This window comes from Oncorhynchus keta, chromosome 3 (genome assembly GCF_023373465.1).
Source record: "Oncorhynchus keta strain PuntledgeMale-10-30-2019 chromosome 3, Oket_V2, whole genome shotgun sequence".
Taxonomy (NCBI): domain Eukaryota; kingdom Metazoa; phylum Chordata; class Actinopteri; order Salmoniformes; family Salmonidae; genus Oncorhynchus; species Oncorhynchus keta.
The window spans coordinates 4,229,057-4,249,162 of record NC_068423.1 but is presented as its reverse complement, the minus strand read 5'-3'; the positions used below and the strand labels follow the sequence as shown (position 1 = coordinate 4,249,162).

At 42.9% G+C, this 20,106-nt stretch overlaps 1 protein-coding gene across 7 annotated transcripts in view; it reads left to right on the top strand.

The window, feature by feature from the left end:
* Positions 1-4,704: 4,704 nt before the first annotated feature.
* The window catches only part of cmn (calymmin), a 75,973-nt gene continuing 60,571 nt past the window's right edge, over positions 4,705-20,106 (top strand). For all 7 annotated transcript variants that reach the window (XM_035745356.2, XM_052486510.1, XM_052486504.1 and 4 more), the window contains exons 1-16: positions 4,705-5,077; positions 9,554-9,616; positions 12,203-12,253; positions 12,509-12,559; positions 12,692-12,745; positions 12,846-12,890; positions 13,175-13,225; positions 13,350-13,400; positions 13,501-13,551; positions 13,705-13,758; positions 13,875-13,928; positions 14,719-14,769; positions 14,877-14,945; positions 15,043-15,081; positions 15,191-15,292; positions 15,386-15,424. In XM_035745356.2, coding sequence (XP_035601249.2) covers positions 5,005-5,077; positions 9,554-9,616; positions 12,203-12,253; positions 12,509-12,559; positions 12,692-12,745; positions 12,846-12,890; positions 13,175-13,225; positions 13,350-13,400; positions 13,501-13,551; positions 13,705-13,758; positions 13,875-13,928; positions 14,719-14,769; positions 14,877-14,945; positions 15,043-15,081; positions 15,191-15,292; positions 15,386-15,424 — 898 coding nt within the window. In that variant the 5' untranslated portion in view covers positions 4,705-5,004. The remainder of the gene's footprint in view (positions 5,078-9,553; positions 9,617-12,202; positions 12,254-12,508; positions 12,560-12,691; positions 12,746-12,845; positions 12,891-13,174; positions 13,226-13,349; positions 13,401-13,500; positions 13,552-13,704; positions 13,759-13,874; positions 13,929-14,718; positions 14,770-14,876; positions 14,946-15,042; positions 15,082-15,190; positions 15,293-15,385; positions 15,425-20,106) is intronic.

Below are 20,106 nucleotides of genomic sequence, written 5' to 3'. Positions count from 1 at the left end.
GAAGGACTGCCCGTTCCATGATCTCGCCATCACGGTTGACAACTCCATTGTGTCCTCCTCCCAGAGCGCTAAGAACCTTGGCGTGATCCTGGACAACACCCTGTCGTTCTCAACTAACATCAAGGCGGTGGCCCGTTCCTGTAGGTTCATGCTCTACAACATCCGCAGAGTACGACCCTGCCTCACACAGGAAGCGGCGCAGGTCCTAATCCAGGCACTTGTCATCTCCCGTCTGGATTACTGCAACTCGCTGTTGGCTGGGCTCCTGCCTGTGCCATTAAACCCCTACAACTCATCCAGAACGCCGCAGCCCGTCTGGTGTTCAACCTTCCCAAGTTCTCTCACGTGGCTTCCAGTGAAGCTCGCATCCGCTACAAGACCATGGTGCTTGCCTAAGCTGTGAGGGGAACGGCACCTCAGTACCTCCAGGCTCTGATCAGGCCCTACACCCAAACAAGGGCACTGAGTTCATCCACCTCTGGCCTGCTCGCCTCCCTACCACTGAGGAAGTACAGTTCCCGCTCAGCCCAGTCAAAACTGTTCACTGCTCTGGCTCCCCAATGGTGGAACACACTCCCTCACGACGCCAGGACAGCGGAGTCAATCACCACCTTCCGGAGACACCTGAAACCCCACCTCTTTAAGGAATACCTAGGATAGGATAAAGTAATCCTTCTCATCCCCCCCCCTTAAAAGATTTAGATGCACTATTGTAAAGTGTCTGTTCCACTGGATGTAATAAGGTGAATGCACCACTTTGTAAGTCGCTCTGGATAAGAGCGTCTGCTAAATGACTTAAATGTAAATGTAATGTAAATATTTTACATAATTTCCCATCAATTCCCATTATTAAAGTGGCTGGAGTTGAGTCAGTGTGTTGGCAGCAGCCACTCAATGTTAGTGGTGGCTGTTTAACAGTCTGATGGCCTTGAGATAGAAGCTCTCGGTCCCTGCTTTGATGCACCTGTACTGACCTCTCCTTCTGGATGATAGTGGGGTGAATAGGCAGTGGCTCGGGTGGTTGTTGTCCTTGATGATCTTTATGGCCTTCCTGTAACATCGGGTGATGTAGGTGTCCTGGAGGGCAGGTAGTTTGCCCCCGATGATGCGTTGGGCAGACCGCACCACCCTCTGGAGAGCCCTGCGGTTGAGGACGGTGCAGTTGCCATACAAGGCGTTGATACAGCCCAACAGGATGCTCTCAATTGTGCATCTGTAAAAGTTTGTGAGAGTTTTTGGTGCCAAGACAAATGTCTGTTGTGCCTTCTTCTCCACACTGTCTGTATGGGTGGACCATTTCAGTTTGTCAGTGATGTGTACACCAAGGAACTTGAAGCTTTCCACCTTCTCCACTGCGGTCCTGTTGATGTGGATAGGGGGTGCTTACTCTGCTGTTTCCTGAAGTCCACGATCAGCTCCTTTGTTTTGTTGAGTGAGAGGTTGTTTTTCTGTCACCACACTCCCAGGGCCCTCACCTCCTCCCTGTAGGCTGTCTTGTCATTGTTGGTAATCAGGCCTACTACTGTTGTGTCGTATGCAAATTTGATGACTGAATTGGAGGTTATACTCCAGGTTGAGTTGTACTCCACTACCTGAAAGGCAAAGCGAAGAAACCCTGGAGGCATCCTTCAGGTCAGCCTCCAGTATCCAGAGGTGTGGACTCAAGTCACATGACTTGGACTCAAGTCAGACTCAAGTCACAAATATTATGACTTGCAACTCGACTTTGACTTTAGCACCAATGACTCGTGACTTAACTTGGACTTGAGCCTTTTGACTCGACCTGCCTTGATACCCTCTCCAAGCCCAAATATTAAAAATTATGCTATTTAAAAAAATGTGCAGCGCATCAACTCTTCATTTTACGGATTATAGTTTGAATCGGACAGCAGCCAATCAAATTGTGCCAGGTAAGAAAAAGTTGTGCGTGGCAGAGCAGAGGAACGTCGGCGGGTGACTTCAGATGGAGCCCTTGGAAAGATGATACCCCCAATTATTATTTTAGGATATAAAGATGACTTGGTATCATCAAAAAATGGATTGCAACTTGCAAAACATGCTGGAAGAACTTTGTTCGACATTTTAAGCTGCACAAAGAACAGTAACTCATGGCTAATATACTCGACGGCTATATCATTTATAACTTTGCTAGTGTATTGTGTAGGCTAACGTAACGTTAAATCAATGAGCCTCCACACAGTCAGTCAGTGCGGGAACGTGATCATTGCACCCAAGACTGGGCTACAACTGGCTAGGCAGTTGGCAGCCTGGCCACTATCTATGCTACAATAGTCTGGTGAAATTCTCCTGCCTTATCTGGTGTCCTGTGTGAACTTAAGTATGCTCCCTCTAATTCTCCCATCTCTCTCTCTCCCCCCTCCCGGAGGACTTGAGCCCTAGAACAATGTCTCAGGACTACCTGGCCTGATGACTCCTGGCTGTTCCCGATCCAGTCCACTTGGTCATGCTGCTGATCCAGTTTCTGCTGCTTTGCCTGTGGCTATGGAACTTGGACCTGTTCACCAGATGTGCTACTTTGTTGTGATGCTGCTCCAGTTTCAACTGTTCTGCCTGCGGCTATGGAACCTGTTCACCTGATGTGCTACCTTGTCCCGGACCTGCTGTTTTCAACTCTCCCTTTCTCTCTTTCCTGCCCTCTCTACCGCACCTGCTGTCTCAACCTCTGAATGCTCGGCTATGAAAAGCCAACTGACATTTACTCTTGAGGTGCTGACCACTGTGATTATTATTTGACCCTGCTGGTCAGCTAGGAACATTTGAACATCTTGAAGAACGATCCGGCCCTAATGGCCATGTACTCTTATATTCCCCACCCAACCCAGCCAGAAGAAGACTGGCCACCCCTCAGAACCTGGTTCCTCTAGGTTTCTTCAGGGATGCTTTTCTAGGGAGTTTTTCCTAGGCACTGTGCTTCTACATCTGCATAGCTTGCTGTTTGTGGTTTTAGGCTGGGTTTCTGTATAAGCACTTTGTGATATCTGCTGATGTAAAAAGGGCTTTATAAATACATTTGATAGATTGATAAAAGGCCTTTTGACTACAGTCTTGTTTGGAACGTGTAGGTCCATAATCGTCTTCCAGGCTTTTGTTTTTCCATTTATATTTTGAGGTTGCACATTAGCACGTGGGGCGCACCAATTGGTGTCACCTCGTTAGTCAGTATGTGTTACACCTGTGCTGACTTGTCATCTCGTTAGTCAGAAGGTGTTTCACCTGTGCTAGCCCAGGTGATATTTAAGAGCGGCTGGCCCAGTGCTCCAGTTGTCTTGAGAGATTTGGAGGGTTGACACCTTTAGTTGGCTATCCCTATTTGATTTTTAGAAAAACAATCCATTATCTGATCTTCCCTGTTTTTGGTTTGCTCCACTTTTTGGTTTGCTTCCTGTCTTTAAGTTTGGTGTGAGTTTTTCTTTTGTTTGCCTGTTTTTGGGCAAATTTAGTGGGTACTCATGGTGGATGTCTTTTAGGTCCCAGTTGTTGTTGCTAGTTAACTTTCAGTGGACACCACCTAAAACCACCCCTGTTTTGTTTTGGTTGTTGCCAGTGAGTCTTTATTAGTCCCCCCCTTCTGCTTGAGTGACAATTTTTGGTTCTCTTGCTGGGGAATGTCACATTTGGCACAAAGAAACAAGCTGAGTAAAGACCCTTGTTTCTCTCCTCTGGGGGAACTACTGTGACCGACTCTTTCGCCAGGAGTTCTGCAATATCTGTGTTTAAAGCAGCGACCTTCTCTGGTGATGTCATCTCCGCGACCCCCAAAAAAGTGGTCCAGTGAAATTGTGTAGTTTAACCCTTCATAAGCGTCTAGTCTAGCCAGGCAGAAAGAGTACAGCTTCCCATGAAAGGGAGAGGCAAGTGTGTCAGGCTTTTACAGTTATTCGGTAATTTGATAGTTGTCTTTCCATGTTTTTCTTTTCTGCCGCCATGCGTCTTATATGAAATGTATCATCATGCTATCAGATGCTGTCTCTTTCAAGTCCTCAATAGGCGATTCTGCCTGTGTACTGTGAAATGACTCCTGTTTCATATTTGTGTTTTCCTAAAATGTGGGTGCAGTTTTCTGAGTCATTGATGTGTGTTATTTGCTTATATTTACCTTGTCTGTGACTTATGCCTTCATAGTTGATTGATTTACCTGACTGTGTTTATACTATATTTTAAGATGTATATTTTATTTACTTGAGTGTAAGTCTTGTCTTGTTGTCTGAACGTTTTGTTTCAGTCGATTTGAAATCATTTAAAGTGTAAACTGTTTGGAAGTTTGTCTTTCACTGGGTTACGTTAAGAGGTGAAAATAATGTCTTCACCTTAGGTTCCTACCTGTAGATGAGAGTCTAGACTGATCCATGTTGAAAATATTTTTGTAAAAGTGGTGTATAGTCAACCCTTTGTCTGATATATGAATTACTAAACTTTGTAGAGTGTGTAGTTGGGAGATATTGCTCCCTATTGTAAAAAAGTTATATTCCCTATAGTTGTACTGAAGGGATGCAAGTCTTTCATTGGTTGACCAATTTAGCTTGCATGTCTTGTCCAATTGTAAACATTGTTAAGACAAGCTTACTAAGACTGATTGCCCACAAGTCAGTGCAAAGCAACTGCTTTGGTTTAAGTGCACTCTTGGCTTCTTTTCCCATGTATCCAACCTTGGTGATGCACCATGTGGAGCCCATCAGTCACTGTCCTATTTGGTGAACCCCCTTCTCTTAGTCTAAGTGTTAATGTACTTTAACTGTCCAAGTGTGTGTACACCATGGCAAAGGAATTGGGTTGTGGGGCTGTCGTGTTTCCTAGAAAAGGGAGGAGCATCTCCAAAATGGGAACGTCCAAAGCCAGAGAGCTGGTGAGAGGAGGGGCACCTGAAACAAGAGTGTATATGAAGCCCTCACATGCACAGAATATGCCAACAGTAGAGCAGCTGCATTCCTTTTTCTGCTGGTGTCTCTCTCTCTTTTGGCTTTTTTATTCTGTTGGGTCTCCACCATGTTGGGATGGCTACTTCTACGGACTTTGCTGGTCCTTTGGCTGGCGCATAGTGCGCACCTGAAGAACAATGGTAAGTGGAAGAGTTGTGGAAAGAGAGAAAGGCTCTGTCACATATTTCTCAGATGTATCAGTGGTTTTGATGGCTAAGTAGATTGGAGTATAGTGCTGGTAACACCAGGGTTGTGGGTTCAATTCCTGAAGGGGACACATACAGTATGTGACACTGTTAATGTTGCCAGTTCTGCAAGTTCAAACCCCCGAGCTGACAAGGTACAAATCTGTCGTTCTGCCCCTGAACAGGCAGTTAACCCACTGTTCCTAGGCCGTCATTGAAAATAAGAATTTGTTCTTAACTGACTTGCCTAGTTATAAAGGTAAAATAAATAAAAAACTGACAATCCTCGGAGAGATACTCACAGATGGCAATCTGACCTTAAGTAAATGTAATTGGTTACAAATCCTTCTACAATCTTTTTGATTCTTAGACATTCCTTTTTATTTATTTATTGAACATTCTTGCACAGAGGCTTTTCTTTGAGTCTTGAATTGCACCTTCATTTGCAAATATTGTATTGGGCTTAATATTGATTTATTACCTTGGATGTCAGTATGCACAGAAAATGGTGTAGTTAGTCTTACATTTTTTTATGGTGGCATTTTGATCATTTAGATTAGTATACAATTGCTGATAGATTTTATTACAGTAAATGTGTACAATTTAACTTTCTTTGAAGAATTTCGTGAAGTCAGTAGTTTGTCACAGGCATGTCTGTTATGAGAAGGTGCAACGCTCCATGACCCACAGCTTTTGAGTTATGAGCGTCGAGACATGTGGCCAGCAGGTTATGATGCTGTGGCTCAGTAGCAGTTGGCGCTGAGGTGATTGTCTCTGTTTTATGTTTGTGTATGTCCCACATAACTACCTTTTGGCTATTTGCAGTGTGGGTATACTTGTGTCACTCAATTACAATTCTTAAGATGTGGACATGTTGGTTTCTGTGGTTCAGTTCAAGTAAACAGCTGAAAAGTAAATGACCTGTTGCTACACATGGCTCATTCAAAAGGCATTATACTGTGCATGTTTATGCAACATTACACTTGGTATACAGTACCACTTGTATAAAACCTCACACATCAACTTTTAAAAAGCACATTTAAAAAAAATATATATTTCTAAAATTTCTATCTCTTTCTATGAGGCAGTTTTCCAGCAGACTCTAAATGGTTGATAATAAAACCCAGGATCATTAGAGGATCAAGATGATAACACAAGGAGTTTATAGATACTTTACAAGTCTTTTTATGTGTTGTGACCATATTATAAGGCATTACACGTGTTATCTAGTTCGAAATACGATCTTTAACCGAGCCTGTTGTAAAGGTCTTTTCCATTTGTTTGAAGGCAAACATGTCAGTTTCACTTGGAGCAGTTAATTACCATTTCTACCATTTAAAAATAAAAAAAACCTGGATTGGTTTTTAGGAGCCAGACACCTACAGTACATATATAAAAAATTCTGGATGTGTGCCCTCTAAGACCTGATGTGAGATGCACCGCTATTTAGATGATCATACAAAAGGGGTGTGGTAACATGGGTATTGAAACACTTGGAGATGGGTGGTAAGGCTGCATGACGATTCAAATACGGCTTGAGTCTGCAAACAATATCAAATCAAATCACATGCGCCGAATACAACAGGTAGACCTTACAGTGAAATGCTTACTTACGAGCCCCTAATCAAAAATGCAGTTTTAAAAAATACGGATAAGAATAAGAAATAAAAGTAACAAGTAATTAAAGAGCAGCCGTAAAATAACAATAGCGAGACTATATATAGGGGGGTACCGGTACAGAGTCAATGTACGGGGGCACCGGTTAGTTGAGATAATATGTACATGTAGGTAGAGTTATTAAAGTGACTATGCATAGATGATAACAGAGTAGCAGTGGTGTAAAAGAGGGGGAGGGGGGGCCTAGACTTGGTGCTCCGGTACCACTTGCTGGGCGGTAGCAGAGAGAATGACTAGGGTGGCTAGAGTCTTTGACAATTTTAAAGGCCTTCCTCTGACACCGCCTGGTATAGAGATCCTGGATGGCAGGAAGCTTGGCCCCAGTGATGTACTGGGCCGTTCGGACTACCCTCTGTATTGTCTTGCGGTCGGAGGCCGAGCAGTTGCCATACCAGGCAGTGCTCTCGATGGTGCAGCTGGGGGAATAGGTTTTGTCATGCCCTCTTCACGACTTGGTGTGCTTGGACCATGTTAGTTTGTTGGTGATGTGCACACCAAGGAACTTCAAGCTCTCAACCTGCTCCACTGCAGCCCCGTCGATGAGAATGGGGGCGTGCTCGGTCCTCTTTTTCCTGTAGTCCACAATCATCTCCTTTGTCTTGATCACGTTGAGGGAGAGGTTGTTGTCCTGGCACCACACGGCCAGGTCTCTAACCTCCTCCCTATAGGCAGTCTCGTCATTGTCGGTGATCAGGCCAACCATTGTTGAGGCATTGGCAAACTTAATGAGGGTGTTGGAGTCGTGCCTAGTCGTGCAGTCGTGAGTGAAGGGGATTGAGCACGTACCCCTGAGTGGCCCCTGTGTTGAGGATCAGCGTGGCGGATGTGTTGTTACCTACCCTTACCATCTGGGGGCGGGTGTTTAGTCCCAGGGTCCTTAGCTTAATTGATGAGCTTTGAGGGCATTATGGTGATTAACGCTGAGCTCTAGTCAATGAATAGCATTCTCACATTGGTGTTCCTTTTGGTGCTGGAGATTCATTTAAAAAATATTATGCTGGGCTCATGCAGTGTATGTTTCTATGCAATATATTATTCTGAAAGTCAAGACAACATTCAATGTAAGTTTTTTTTTTATGATGCCAGATACTGTAGATCTATTCAAAAGTATGAATTAAGTTTAAGATGGTGGCGTTTGCATAGGCCTTCTTACTTTTGTTCATTATTACCTATGATTGCAAGAAGGGTGTTAAACGGGCAAAGTCTGTCTTCTTTTAAATCTATTTTCAAACTTTTAATAGATGGCTTTTAATTGATTGGCATGTACACAGTGAATATAGTATACAGTACTGATTACTTGGTGTGGGTTTTATCTAACCTTTTATCTTTATATTTTACTCGTTGATAGTTTCACTGTATGTTGTCTTCACCTGTTTCTTTATATAATGGGTATATATGTATATATACCCATTGATTCTTGAAGAATATAACTTATAATTGCCTCATGAGCTTAGTTCAACTGTCATTCCCCATCAGAACTCAAAATATGAGCTTGTTTTACTCCTTTTGTTTGTGAACATTGTGAACGTAAACAAACACTGCAAAGCCTCAAAACATGGTTGAAACTATAATCTTTATGTCATGGATGGTTAGACCCTATATCCAAAGCTCTGGCAATGAGTTTGAGAGTGGTTCAATTTCTCCAGCCCGATCCCTCAGCCTATTTACCAAATCGGTGGCAGGGTGACGCTATTTAAATTTGATTTTACCTTTATTTAACTAAGCTACTCAGTTAAGAACACATTTTTATTTTCAATGACGGCCTAGGAACAGTGTTCAGGGGCAGAACAACAGATTTGTACCTTGTCAGCTCGGGGATTCGAATTTGCAACCTTTCGGTTACTAGTCCAACGCTCTAGTCACTGGGCTACCCTGCCGCCCCAATATCTAGTTATTGTTTGACAGATTGCCCATTTAAGTGTTTATTGTACGTTTACAAATTGTAATATTTGTGCAAAGCACTTTGAACTGCTGTGTGTAAAGTGGTATCGAAATAGTAATTACAATTAGTATTACTAAAAATATTTTCTACACAATTACGTGTCATTTTGTTGAAAGATGGAGCTGGTACTACTTCATGAAACGGTCCAGTCCACATGCCTGAATGAAGAAGACAGAAGAGGCAAAAGAAGAGAGAAATCTCTAGCAAATGCTGGTGTTTACCTGTCACATTTCAAACGATCATGTCAAACTGTAGAAAGACAAACATCTGAGTGATGCTTGCTATGAAACTCTTAAGTGCATTGCTGTGTCCCTCAAGTTCTCTTGTGATCGTGAGAAGAAAAAAAACACATATTCCTTTTCCACTGGTTCTCTTTCTTGAAATCAAAGGCAGCTGAGCTTTGGTGACAGCGACAGTCTAAATTTGACATCTCACTGTGAGAAAATAGATTTGCCTACTTGTACACAGTCCCTGTATTGAGGGATTTTTCCCCGAGTGTCAATGGATCTCATTTCCCTTAAATGATCTGCAAAATCCAGACTCAGACACAGGAATGTCATAGTTTTTATATTTACGACATTAGAAATTAGCCAATCGGTTTCTCCAAATGTCATGTTGATTAGTTGATGTGAGGTTACATCACTGTCAAAATGTGACAACTTTTGACATTTTTGCTGATGTCATTTGTGATTCCCAATTGTAGGATATAGACTGGCACCGGCAGCTGTTGTGCCCTCGACCCAACTCAATTCAACTTAGGCTATTTGAGATCGTTACGCTTTATCTTAAAACCTTTTATTTTCCCATTTCAGGAAATGGTGGGGGTGTTGGAAGGATGTTGATGCCATCCAATGGATATGGATACAAGGGAAATGGTAAGTTGTGTGAAGAGGTTGGCTGTGGGCTGCTTGGTCTGTACATTATGTGCATTAGGGTAAATGTGTGATAACTGGTATGGTAGTCTGACCTAGGTCAAATCATTTCAAATACTTTTAACATTTTCTTGAGTCTGCCTGGAGTGCAGGGTGTGCAATTTTTTTGACATTTCTATTGTTGCATTAAGCCAGACAAGCTCAAACCAAGTGTTAGAAACAATTTTCAAGTATTTGAAACCTAGGTCTAATGGTAATAACAGTTGCCATACTAATTGTAGGATATTTAACTAGGCAAGTCAGTTTAGAACAAATTCTTATTTACAACGATGGCCTACCCCGGCCAATCCCTAACCCGGACGACGCTGGGCCAATTGTGTGCCACCCTATGAGACTTTCAATCACGGCCGGTTGTGATACAGCCTGGAATCGAACCTGTAGTGACACTTCTAGCACTGAGATGCAGTGCCTTAGACCACTGCATCACTCGGGAGTCCAGTGTTTTTAAGGCACACATTAATGACATTTCTTTACTACTAATTGCTCTTTTGACCAATCAGATCAGCGTTTTGCCAATAATTGGGCAAAATATCAGAATGGGCTGCTTGTGTAAACGCAGCCTAAGAGTTTACATCCTATTGTTTATCAACAACTTGAATGCTTGACTATTGACCAGTAGGTGTCATGTCCTAATCATTGTCTTGTAAACGTTGTCAAATCAGCATAAGGGTCATTCCAACAAATGAATACCTTTTACGTCCCTTTGAAATTTTAAGTATTGAATATATTGAATATTGAATATTAAAGGAAGTGCCCTTCAATATACTGTATACCACATGGAAACATTAAATAAATCAGATTTTGCATATGAATGAAGACTTGCTAAAGTGTCAAAATTCTGCATTTTGACATGTTCCACTGTGTACCCTGTTATTTCTCTGAAGATTTGAACCCACAACCCCAAAATGTCGCCCAATTCTCATCATTGTAAAGCCCTCGTTATTTTGTTGCTTTGACAGTCCTTTCTGAAGATTTATTATTTATTTAATGTGATTAGTGATTCATCTAATCACATGAAATGTCTGTCCCTCATTTTAAGTGCCTAAGAACACCAACGTAACCTATCTGAATGACTACCGTCCCGCAGCACTCGCATCTGTAGCCATGAAGTGCTTTGAAAGGCTGCCCATGGCTCACATTAACACCATCATCCTAGACAACCTGGACCCCCTCCAATTCGCATACCTCCCCAACAGATCCATAGATGACTCACTCCACACTGGAGTGAGTCATCTGTGCACTCCACACTGCTCTTTCCCACCTGGACAAAAGGAACACTTATGTGAGAATATTGTTCATTGACTACAGCTCCACGTTCAACACCATAGTGCCCATTCAAGGTCATCACTAAGCTAAGGACCCTGGGACCGAACACCTCCCTCTGCAACTGTATCCTGGACTTCCTGACGAGCCGCCCTCAGGTGGTGAGAGTAGGCAATAACACATCTGCCATGCTGATCCTCAACATGTGGGGCGTCTCAGGGGTGCGTGCTCAGTCCCCTCTTATACTCTCTGTTCAACCACAAATGCGTGGCCGCACACGACTACAACACCATCATTAAGTTTGCCGACGACTCGGCGGTGGTAGGGCTGATCACCGACGACGACGAGACAGCCTATAGGGAGGAGGTCAGAGATCTGGCAGTGGAGCCAGGACAACAACCTCTCCCTCAATATGGGCGATACAAAGGAGCTTATCTTGGACTACAGGAAACGGAGTGCTGAACAACCCACATTGACATCTACGGGGCTTTAGTGTAGCGGGTCAAGAGTCAAGTTCCTCAGTGTCTACATCAGTAAGGATCTATCATGGTCCAATCACACCAACACAGTTGTGAAGAGGGCACGACAATGCCTCTTCCCCCTCAGGATACGGTGACACGATTCCTTAAAAAAAAAAAATATATATATATATATATATATATATATAAAATAAACATTGAATCATAGTGTAAAAGCAGATCAGCTGGTTCTACTCTTTTGGGCCATTTTTTGATGTTTTGTGGTAGAAAACTGGTGGTAGAAAACTGAAAGCTGGTCGAGCATAAGATGTTAACCATATACAGTATAGGCTAGAAATGTTTTATAATTATTTATTTTTTATGAAGCTTGCATTCAATTGCCCCTCCCTGTTGCACCCAACAAGCTTCCATTCCCCCTGTCACAAGGGGATTTATGGCTGATTTTAAGATGAAATCGTTAACCCTGTTACGGTCAACCCTGTTACGGTCAACCCTGTTACTGTATTTGCCACTTAATAGACACTTACAATAGTCATGTTTTCATTTAACCTCTTGAAATGGGACAACGTGTTTTTTATTAAGTTGCACATGTGCTCTTTATGATCATGTTAAAATTAGGTGAAATAAAACCTTTTTTAGGGTACACTATGCCAATAATACTCATTTGGTGGAACGAACCATAACACGATGTTTAACCTTTTATACCTGCAATGCCAATGCTAACCTTTTATGTGTTCATCATTTTCAAATGTTATACAGTATATGTTGGTAACACCTGGGTGTTTAGGTTACAGTGCTGGAGCCGGAGTGCCCAATGGAAACGGTGCCAAACCCAATGGTAAATACTCACTTTGCACACTGTGTTTCTCTGTTTTACATTATGTTTCTTGCACAATACTACAGTCGGAAAACATGTTTTGGTTGGTGTTGAATTGATGACACCTCATCAGTGTATGTACAGCAGGGTTGGTGGGGTGTGACACGTTGTTCCATGAGAGTTGAGTTTATTCAGTAGCTAAATTACATACGGAGGGTTTACACCTGTGGAGTGCAGCGATTTAATCTACATGCAATGTTTGTTTGATTTCTATAGGTTATGGTGCTCCTGCAGCTATGTCCAATGGAAATGGTGCTAAACTCAATGGTTAATCTCCCTTTTTTCTTTAATGCCGATTTTTGTTGTTGTGCTTAAGCAAGTAGTCTGCATTAGTACTTTTTCAGAGATTCAGTAAGTGATACGACTTTGACTATTGGTTTTAACCTGTCTGATCTCTAGGTTATTATGGTGCTCCTGCAGCTGTGCCTAATGGAAATGGTGCTAAACCCAATGGTAAATGACCCACTTATCTGCACTATGTCATATTGGATTTATTTGTTGAGATCTGGTATAATCATGCATTTTCTGTAACACTTTGACATCCCTGTTGAAGGATATGGTGCTCCAGCTGCTGTACCCTATGGTCAAAGGTCAAAAAGTAAATCACGTCTTTTTTTCCTTTGAGTGTCAATTGTGTGTTTTAGTAATTCTATAGGTATTAGGTTTTCAGAGGTTCAGTAAGTGACACAAACTACCATGTGGTTCGATTTAACAGCCGTTGTTAACTGCTGTTAACAGTTCGAGTTAACAGCTGTCTGATCTCTAGGTTATGCGAAACACAATGGTAAAATGATCCCCTTATCTGTACTACTAGCATATCAGATGTATTTGTTTATCTGGTACAATCATGCTTTCTCTGTAACACTGGCGTCCCTGTTGCAGGCTATAGTGCTCCAGCTGCTGTACCCAATGGAAATGGTCAAAAATCAAAAGGTAAATCGTTTTTTCCCCTTGAGTATCACTTTAGTGTTTTAGTAATTATATTGGTATTCAGAGGTTCAGTAAGTGGCACACGTACCATTTGGTTTATTTGAATTAACATTTGCCTTATCTGTAGGTTATGGTGCTCCTGCAGCTGTGCCTAATGGAAATGGTGCTAAGGCCAATGGTAAACCTCCTTGGCTTTGTTTCTGTCCATATCTAGATCATTCATGGTGAATTTGCAGTATATAATCAATGTTTTGTTGTGACAACTGTGTTATTTCCAGGTTATGGTGCGGGTGTGCCTAATGGCAATGGACAAGGAGCTAAACACAATGGTAGAGTAAACTCTTATATTGGTGCCGCAATCAAAGCTCATAATGATGCCATTGCCAAGTAAATTTTCATTGAGACTGAAAATGATTACTTATTCCGAAAACGTCTGTGAACGATTGTTTCGGGTTCCGTTACTTTTAATAATTTATTTATAGGTTACGGTGCTGCTCCAGCTGCTGTGTCCAACGGACAAGGAGCTAAGCACAATGGTACGCCTAAATTAATTTTCTAAAGTGTGTTTAAATATCAATCGAATTTTATAATATTGTTTAAATATCAATTTATAAGAATAAGTTGTGTGGTGTCATTTACCTGAAACCTCTAGGTCAAGGAGCTGGAGCTGGTGCACCCAATGGACATGGTGCTCCGAATCCAAATGGTGTGTGTGTTGTACTTATGTGTTGTACTTCAGAGTCTGTACAACTAAAATTGGCATATAGACGGGTTGGTTGTTTAGCATCAAAAACCGATACTTGCGCAACTATGCGGCAAAACAGACTGGGTTGGCTTAGATTGTTGACAGCAGGTCAGCTATATTTTGTCCCCAATGTTTAATGGAAAGCATAAATACATTTGCACAATGTTTCTCCAATACATTGTTAGTTGTCGGTTAGCTAGCGAATTTAAGTAATATTAGCATGGCCATGAAATGAGTCAAAACACCTCAAAACAAGACATGGTATCACGAACAAGGTTAAGCTATCTGAAACGAGCCACTTACGATTCCCCGCATGGCAGTTTCTTGTCATTGTTGCTAACTATCTGGCCATCAGAATCACAACAACACACAGCCTTTTGCCCCATTGAAGCGAGTGTTATCGTTTTCGTGACGTTGTCAACCCGCCTATATATTGCCAATATTCATTCAGCATGACTAAATTAATGAGTTTACACTAGCACTGGATGCTAGTCTTGTTAGCTTGTAGCTTGTAGCTTTCCTCATCTTTTCCGAGGTGACTTCTGCATGTCCGTGTGCGTTTAATGGTGGAGGAGTTTGAGTTAAGTCACAGCATGTGTTTTTTTTGTGTTCACGTTGTGTGTATTGCGTGTTCGTATTCTTCATATTTTACAAGCTTACTGCTGTATCACCATGTATATGTGTGTTAAATGGTGGAGGAGTTTGAGTTGGGTTACATCATGTTGTTTTGTGTATTATATGTGTTTCACAGCTGGCATGAAAGGACCCATGAAAGGATACGGCCGACCACCTTTTGGTGCAGGTAAAGTACTGTGTTCTCTAACCACCCACCATTTCTTTATAGCATAATAATCTAGAATTTATCACAATGACCACATATTTGCTACTTTGTTCTTGTTTTGATACCAGGTGCTTCTCTTGGAGTGGGGACTCGAAAGGGTCTGGGGGTACCTCAACTAGCTACAAACAGGAGGGGAGGTAAGTGAGAAACTGAAAATTGTGTATGGGTATATGAAATCACTTTTTATAGATGCTTGTTTTAACTAACTATTAATGTTGTCATTTGTGTTTCCAGTGTATGGCAGTAATGGGTATGGCTCACAGCCAATGAATGGTGAGTCAATACAAAACGATCTGAGCTATTTACATTTTTTTAAACTAATCATTTGGAATATTATAGTATATCCTTGTATACTTTTGACCCTTGTCCGTTGTCTAACCAGGCTACAGGCCAAATGGTGCCTATGCCAGGGCTGGTCTTGGCCTGGGTGGTGGCCTCTCGGCTGGATACTCTAATGGAGGAGGCCAAAAAAGACCCACGCAGGGTAAGCTTAGCATTGTGTTTGAATAAGTCTTCCTCAGCTATTGATATGAAAAGTGTTTTGTTTATTTACACCATTTTGTTATTCTCTCTCTAGGTTACGGCGGTCCCAATGGACAAGGTGTTAAACCCAATGGTAAATCTCCCTTTTTCTTTATGTGTACATTTTGTGTTTTATCAAGTTAGTATGTTTTACGATATTCAGTAAGGCTATACACATCATTTTTGACTATTTGAAGGATCACATTTCTCACTTCGCCACAGTGTGGACGTTTGGGTTTGGATCAATCGTGGTGCATCGAATCATGGGGAATCAAAATTATAATTTGTCAATCTGTCAATGATTAGCTGTTGCCTTTCATTTGAATTATGTCTCTGCAACACATGTATTGTACATACTTAAACTTGAATTGGACATTACATTTATGGGACATTGCAACTCAATAGATGCTAGTCAGCCTGCAAAGTAAACACTTCTAAGGTGAGTTAAATACATTACATGACCAAAAGTATATGGACACCTGCTCGTCGAACATGTTATTCCAAAATCGTGGGCATTAATATGGAGTTGGTCCCCCTTTGCTGCTATAACAGCCTCCATTCTTCTGTGAAGGGTTTCTACTAGATGTTGGAACATTACTCTGGGGACTTGCTTCCATTCAGCCAAAAGAGCATTAGTGAGATCAGGCACTGAATTTGGGGCGATTAGGCCTGGCTCGTAGTCGGTGGTCCAGTTAATCCCAAAGGTGTTTGATGGGGTTGAGGTCAGGGCTCTGTGCAGGCCATTCACGTTCTTCCATATCGATCTCAACCAACCATTTCTGTATGGACCTCGCTTTGTGCACGGCGGCATTGTCTTGCTGAAACAGGAAAGTGTCGTTCCCAAACTGTTGCCACAAAAGTTGGAAGATCAGAATAGTCTAGAATGTCATTGTATGTTGTAGCGTTTATATTTCCCTTCACTGGAACTAAGGGGCCAAGCTTGAACCATGAAAAACAGTCCCAAACCATTGTTCCTCCTCCACCAAACTTTATAGTTTGCACTAGGTAGCATTCTCCTGGAATCCACCAAACCCAGATTTATCCGTTGGATCGCGTTTCGACTGCTCCAAAGTCCAATGGTGGCGAGAATTTACACCACTCCAGCCGACCCTTAGCATTGCACGTGGTGATCTTAGGCTTGTTTGCGGCTGCTTGGCCATGGAAACCCATTTCACAAAGCTCCGGACAGGTTGAGAGAATGCCAAGAGTGTGCAAAGCTGCAAAGGGTGGCTACTTTGAGGAATCTCAAATATATAAAATATATTTTGATTTGTTTAACACTTTTTTGGTTACTACATTATTTCATAGTTTTGATGTCTTCACTATTAGAAAATAGTAAAAAAAGAAAAAAAAAAAAAAACCTTGAATGAGTAGGTGTGTCCAAACTTTTGACTGTTACTATATACACTGCTCCAAAAAATAAAGGGAACACAAATTTAGATTTATTTATTTATTTCACCTTTATTTAACCAGGTAGGCAAGTTGAGAACAAGTTCTCATTTACAATTGCGACCTGGCCAAGATAAAGCAAAGCAGTTCGACAGATACAACGACAGAGTTACACATGGAGTAAAACAAACATACAGTCAATAATACAGTATAAACAAGTCTATATACAATGTGAGCAAATGAGGTGAGAAGGGAGGTAAAGGCAAAAAGGCCATGGTGGCAAAGTAAATACAATATAGCAAGTAAAACACTGAAATGGTAGTTTTGCAATGGAAGAATGTGCAAAGTAGAAATAAAAATAATGGGGTGCAAAGGACCAAAATAAATAAATTAATTAAATACAGTTGGGAAAGAGGTAGTTGTTTGGGCTGAATTATAGGTGGGCTATGTACAGGTGCAGTAATCTGTAAGATGCTCTGACAGTTGGTGCTTAAAGCTAGTGAGGGAGATAAGTGTTTCCAGTTTCAGAGATTTTTGTAGTTCGTTCCAGTCATTGGCAGCAGAGAACTGGAAGGAGAGGCGGCCAAAGAAAGAATTGGTTTTGGGGGTGACTAGAGAGATATACCTGCTGGAGCGTGTGCTACAGGTGGGAGATGCTATGGTGACCAGCGAGCTGAGATAAGGGGGGCCTTTACCTAGCAGGGTCTTGTAGATGACATGGAGTCAGTGGGTTTGGCGACGAGTATGAAGCGAGGGCCAGCCAACGAGAGCGTACAGGTCGCAATGGTGGGTAGTATATGGGGCTTTGGTGACAAAACGGATTGCACTGTGATAGACTGCATCCAATTTGTTGCGTAGGGTATTGGAGGCTATTTTGTAAATGACATCGCCAAAGTCGAGGATTGGTAGGATGGTCAGTTTTACAAGGGTATGTTTGGCAGCATGAGTGAAGGATGCTTTGTTGCGAAATAGGAAGCCAATTCTAGATTTAACTTTGGATTGGAGATGTTTGATATGGGTCTGGAAGGAGAGTTTACAGTCTAACCAGACACCTAAGTATTTGTAGTTGTCCACGTATTCTAAGTCAGAGCCGTTCAGAGTAGTGATGTTGGACAGGCGGGTAGGTGCAGGTAGCGATCGGTTGAAGAGCATGCATTTGGTTTTACTTGTATTTAAGAGCAATTGGAGGCCACGGAAGGAGAGTTGTATGGCATTGAAGCTTGCCTGGAGGGTTGTTAACACAGTGTCCAAAGAAGGGCCGGAAGTATACAGAATGGTGTCGTCTGCGTAGAGGTGGATCAGAGACTCACCAGCAGCAAGAGCGACCTCATTGATGTATACAGAGAAGAGAGTCGGTCCAAGAATTTAACCCTGTGGCACCCCCATAGAGACTGCCAGAGGTCCGGACAGCAGACCCTCCGATTTGACACACTGAAATCTATCAGAGAAGTAGTTGGTGAACCAGGCGAGGCAATCATTTGAGAAACCAAGGCTGTCGAGTCTGCCGATGAGGATGTGGTGATTGACAGAGTCGAAAGCCTTGGCCAGATCAATGAATATGGCTGCACAGTAATGTTTCTTATCGGTGGCGGTTAAGATATCGTTTAGGACCTTGAGCGTGGCTGAGGTGCACCCATGACCAGCTCTGAAACCAGATTGCATAGCAGAGAAGGTATGGTGAGATTCGAAATGGTCGGTAATCTGTTTGTTGACTTGGCTTTCGAAGTCCTTAGAAAGGCATGGTAGGATAGATATAGGTCTGTAGCAGTTTGGAACAAGAGTGTCCCCCCCTTTGAAGAGGGGGATGACCGCAGCTGCTTTCCAATCTTTGGGAATCTCAGACGACACGAAAGAGAGGTTGAACAGGCTAGTAATAGGGGTGGCAACAATTTCGGCAGATAATTTTAGAAAGAAAGGGTCCAGATTGTCTAGCCCGGCTGATTTGTAGCACATAACACATCCTAGATCTGAATGAATGAAATATTCTTCTTAAATATTTTTTCCTTTACATAGTTGAATGTGCTGACAACAAAATCACACACAAAAAAAATTATCAATGGTAATCAAATGTATCAACCCATGGAGGTCTGTAAAAGTGGAAAACCACACTACAGCTGATCCAACTTTGATGGAATGTCCTTAAAACAAGTCAAAATGAGGCTCAGTAGTGTGTGTGGCCTCCACGTGCCTGTATGACCTCCCTACAACACCTGGGCATGCTCCTGATGAGGTGGCGGATGGTCTCCTGAGGGATCTCCTCCCAGACCTGGACTAAAGCATCAGCCAACTCTTGGACAGTCTGTGGTGCAACGTGGTGTTGGTGGATGGAGCGAGACATGATGTCCCAGATGCTCAATGCGATTCAGGTCTGGCGGGCCAGTCCATAGCATCAATGCCTTCCTCTTGCAGGAACTGCTGACACACTCCAGCCACATGAGGTCTAGCATTGTCTTGCATTAGGAGGAACCTAGGGCCAACCGCACCAGCATATGGTCTCACAAGGGGTCTGAGGATGTCATCTCGGTACCTAATGGCAGTCAGGCTACCTCTGGCGAGCACATGGAGGGCCGCACAGCCCCACCAAAGAAATGCCACCCCACACCATGACTGACCCACCGCCAAACCGGTCATGCTGGAGGATGTTGCAGGCAGCACAACGTTCTCCACGGCATCTCCAGACTCTGTCACGTCTGTCACGTGCTCAGTGTGGACCTGCTTTCATCTGTGAAGAGCACAGGGAACTAGTGGCGAATTTGCCAATCTTAGTGTTCTCTGGCAAATGCCAAACGTCCTGCACGGTGTTGGGCTGTAACCACAACCCCCACCTGTGGACGTCGGGCCCTCATACCATCCTCATGGAGTATGTTTCTGACCGTTTGAGCAGACACATGCACATTTGTGGCCTGCTGGAGGTCATTTTGCAGGGCTCTGGCAGTGCTCCTCCTGCTCCTCCTTGCACAAAGATGGAGGTAGCGGTCCTGCTGCTGGGTTGTTGCCCTCCTACGGCCTCCTCCACGTCTCCTGATGTACTGGCCTGTCTCCTGGTAGCGCCTCCATGCTCTGGACACTACGCTGACAGACACAGCAAACCTTCTTGCCACATCTCGCATTGATGTGCCATCCTGCATGAGCTGCACTACCTGAGCCACTTGTGTGGGTTGTAGACTCCGTCTCATGCTACCACTAGAGTGAAAGCACCGCCAGCATTCAAAAGTGACCAAAACATCAGCCAGGAAGCATAGGAACTGAGAAGTGGTCTGTGGTCACCACCTGCAGAACCACTCCTTTATTGGGGGTGTCTTGCTCATTGCCTATAATTTCCACCTGTTGTCTATTCCATTTGCACAACAGCATGTGAAATTTATTGTCAATCAGTGTTGCTTCCTA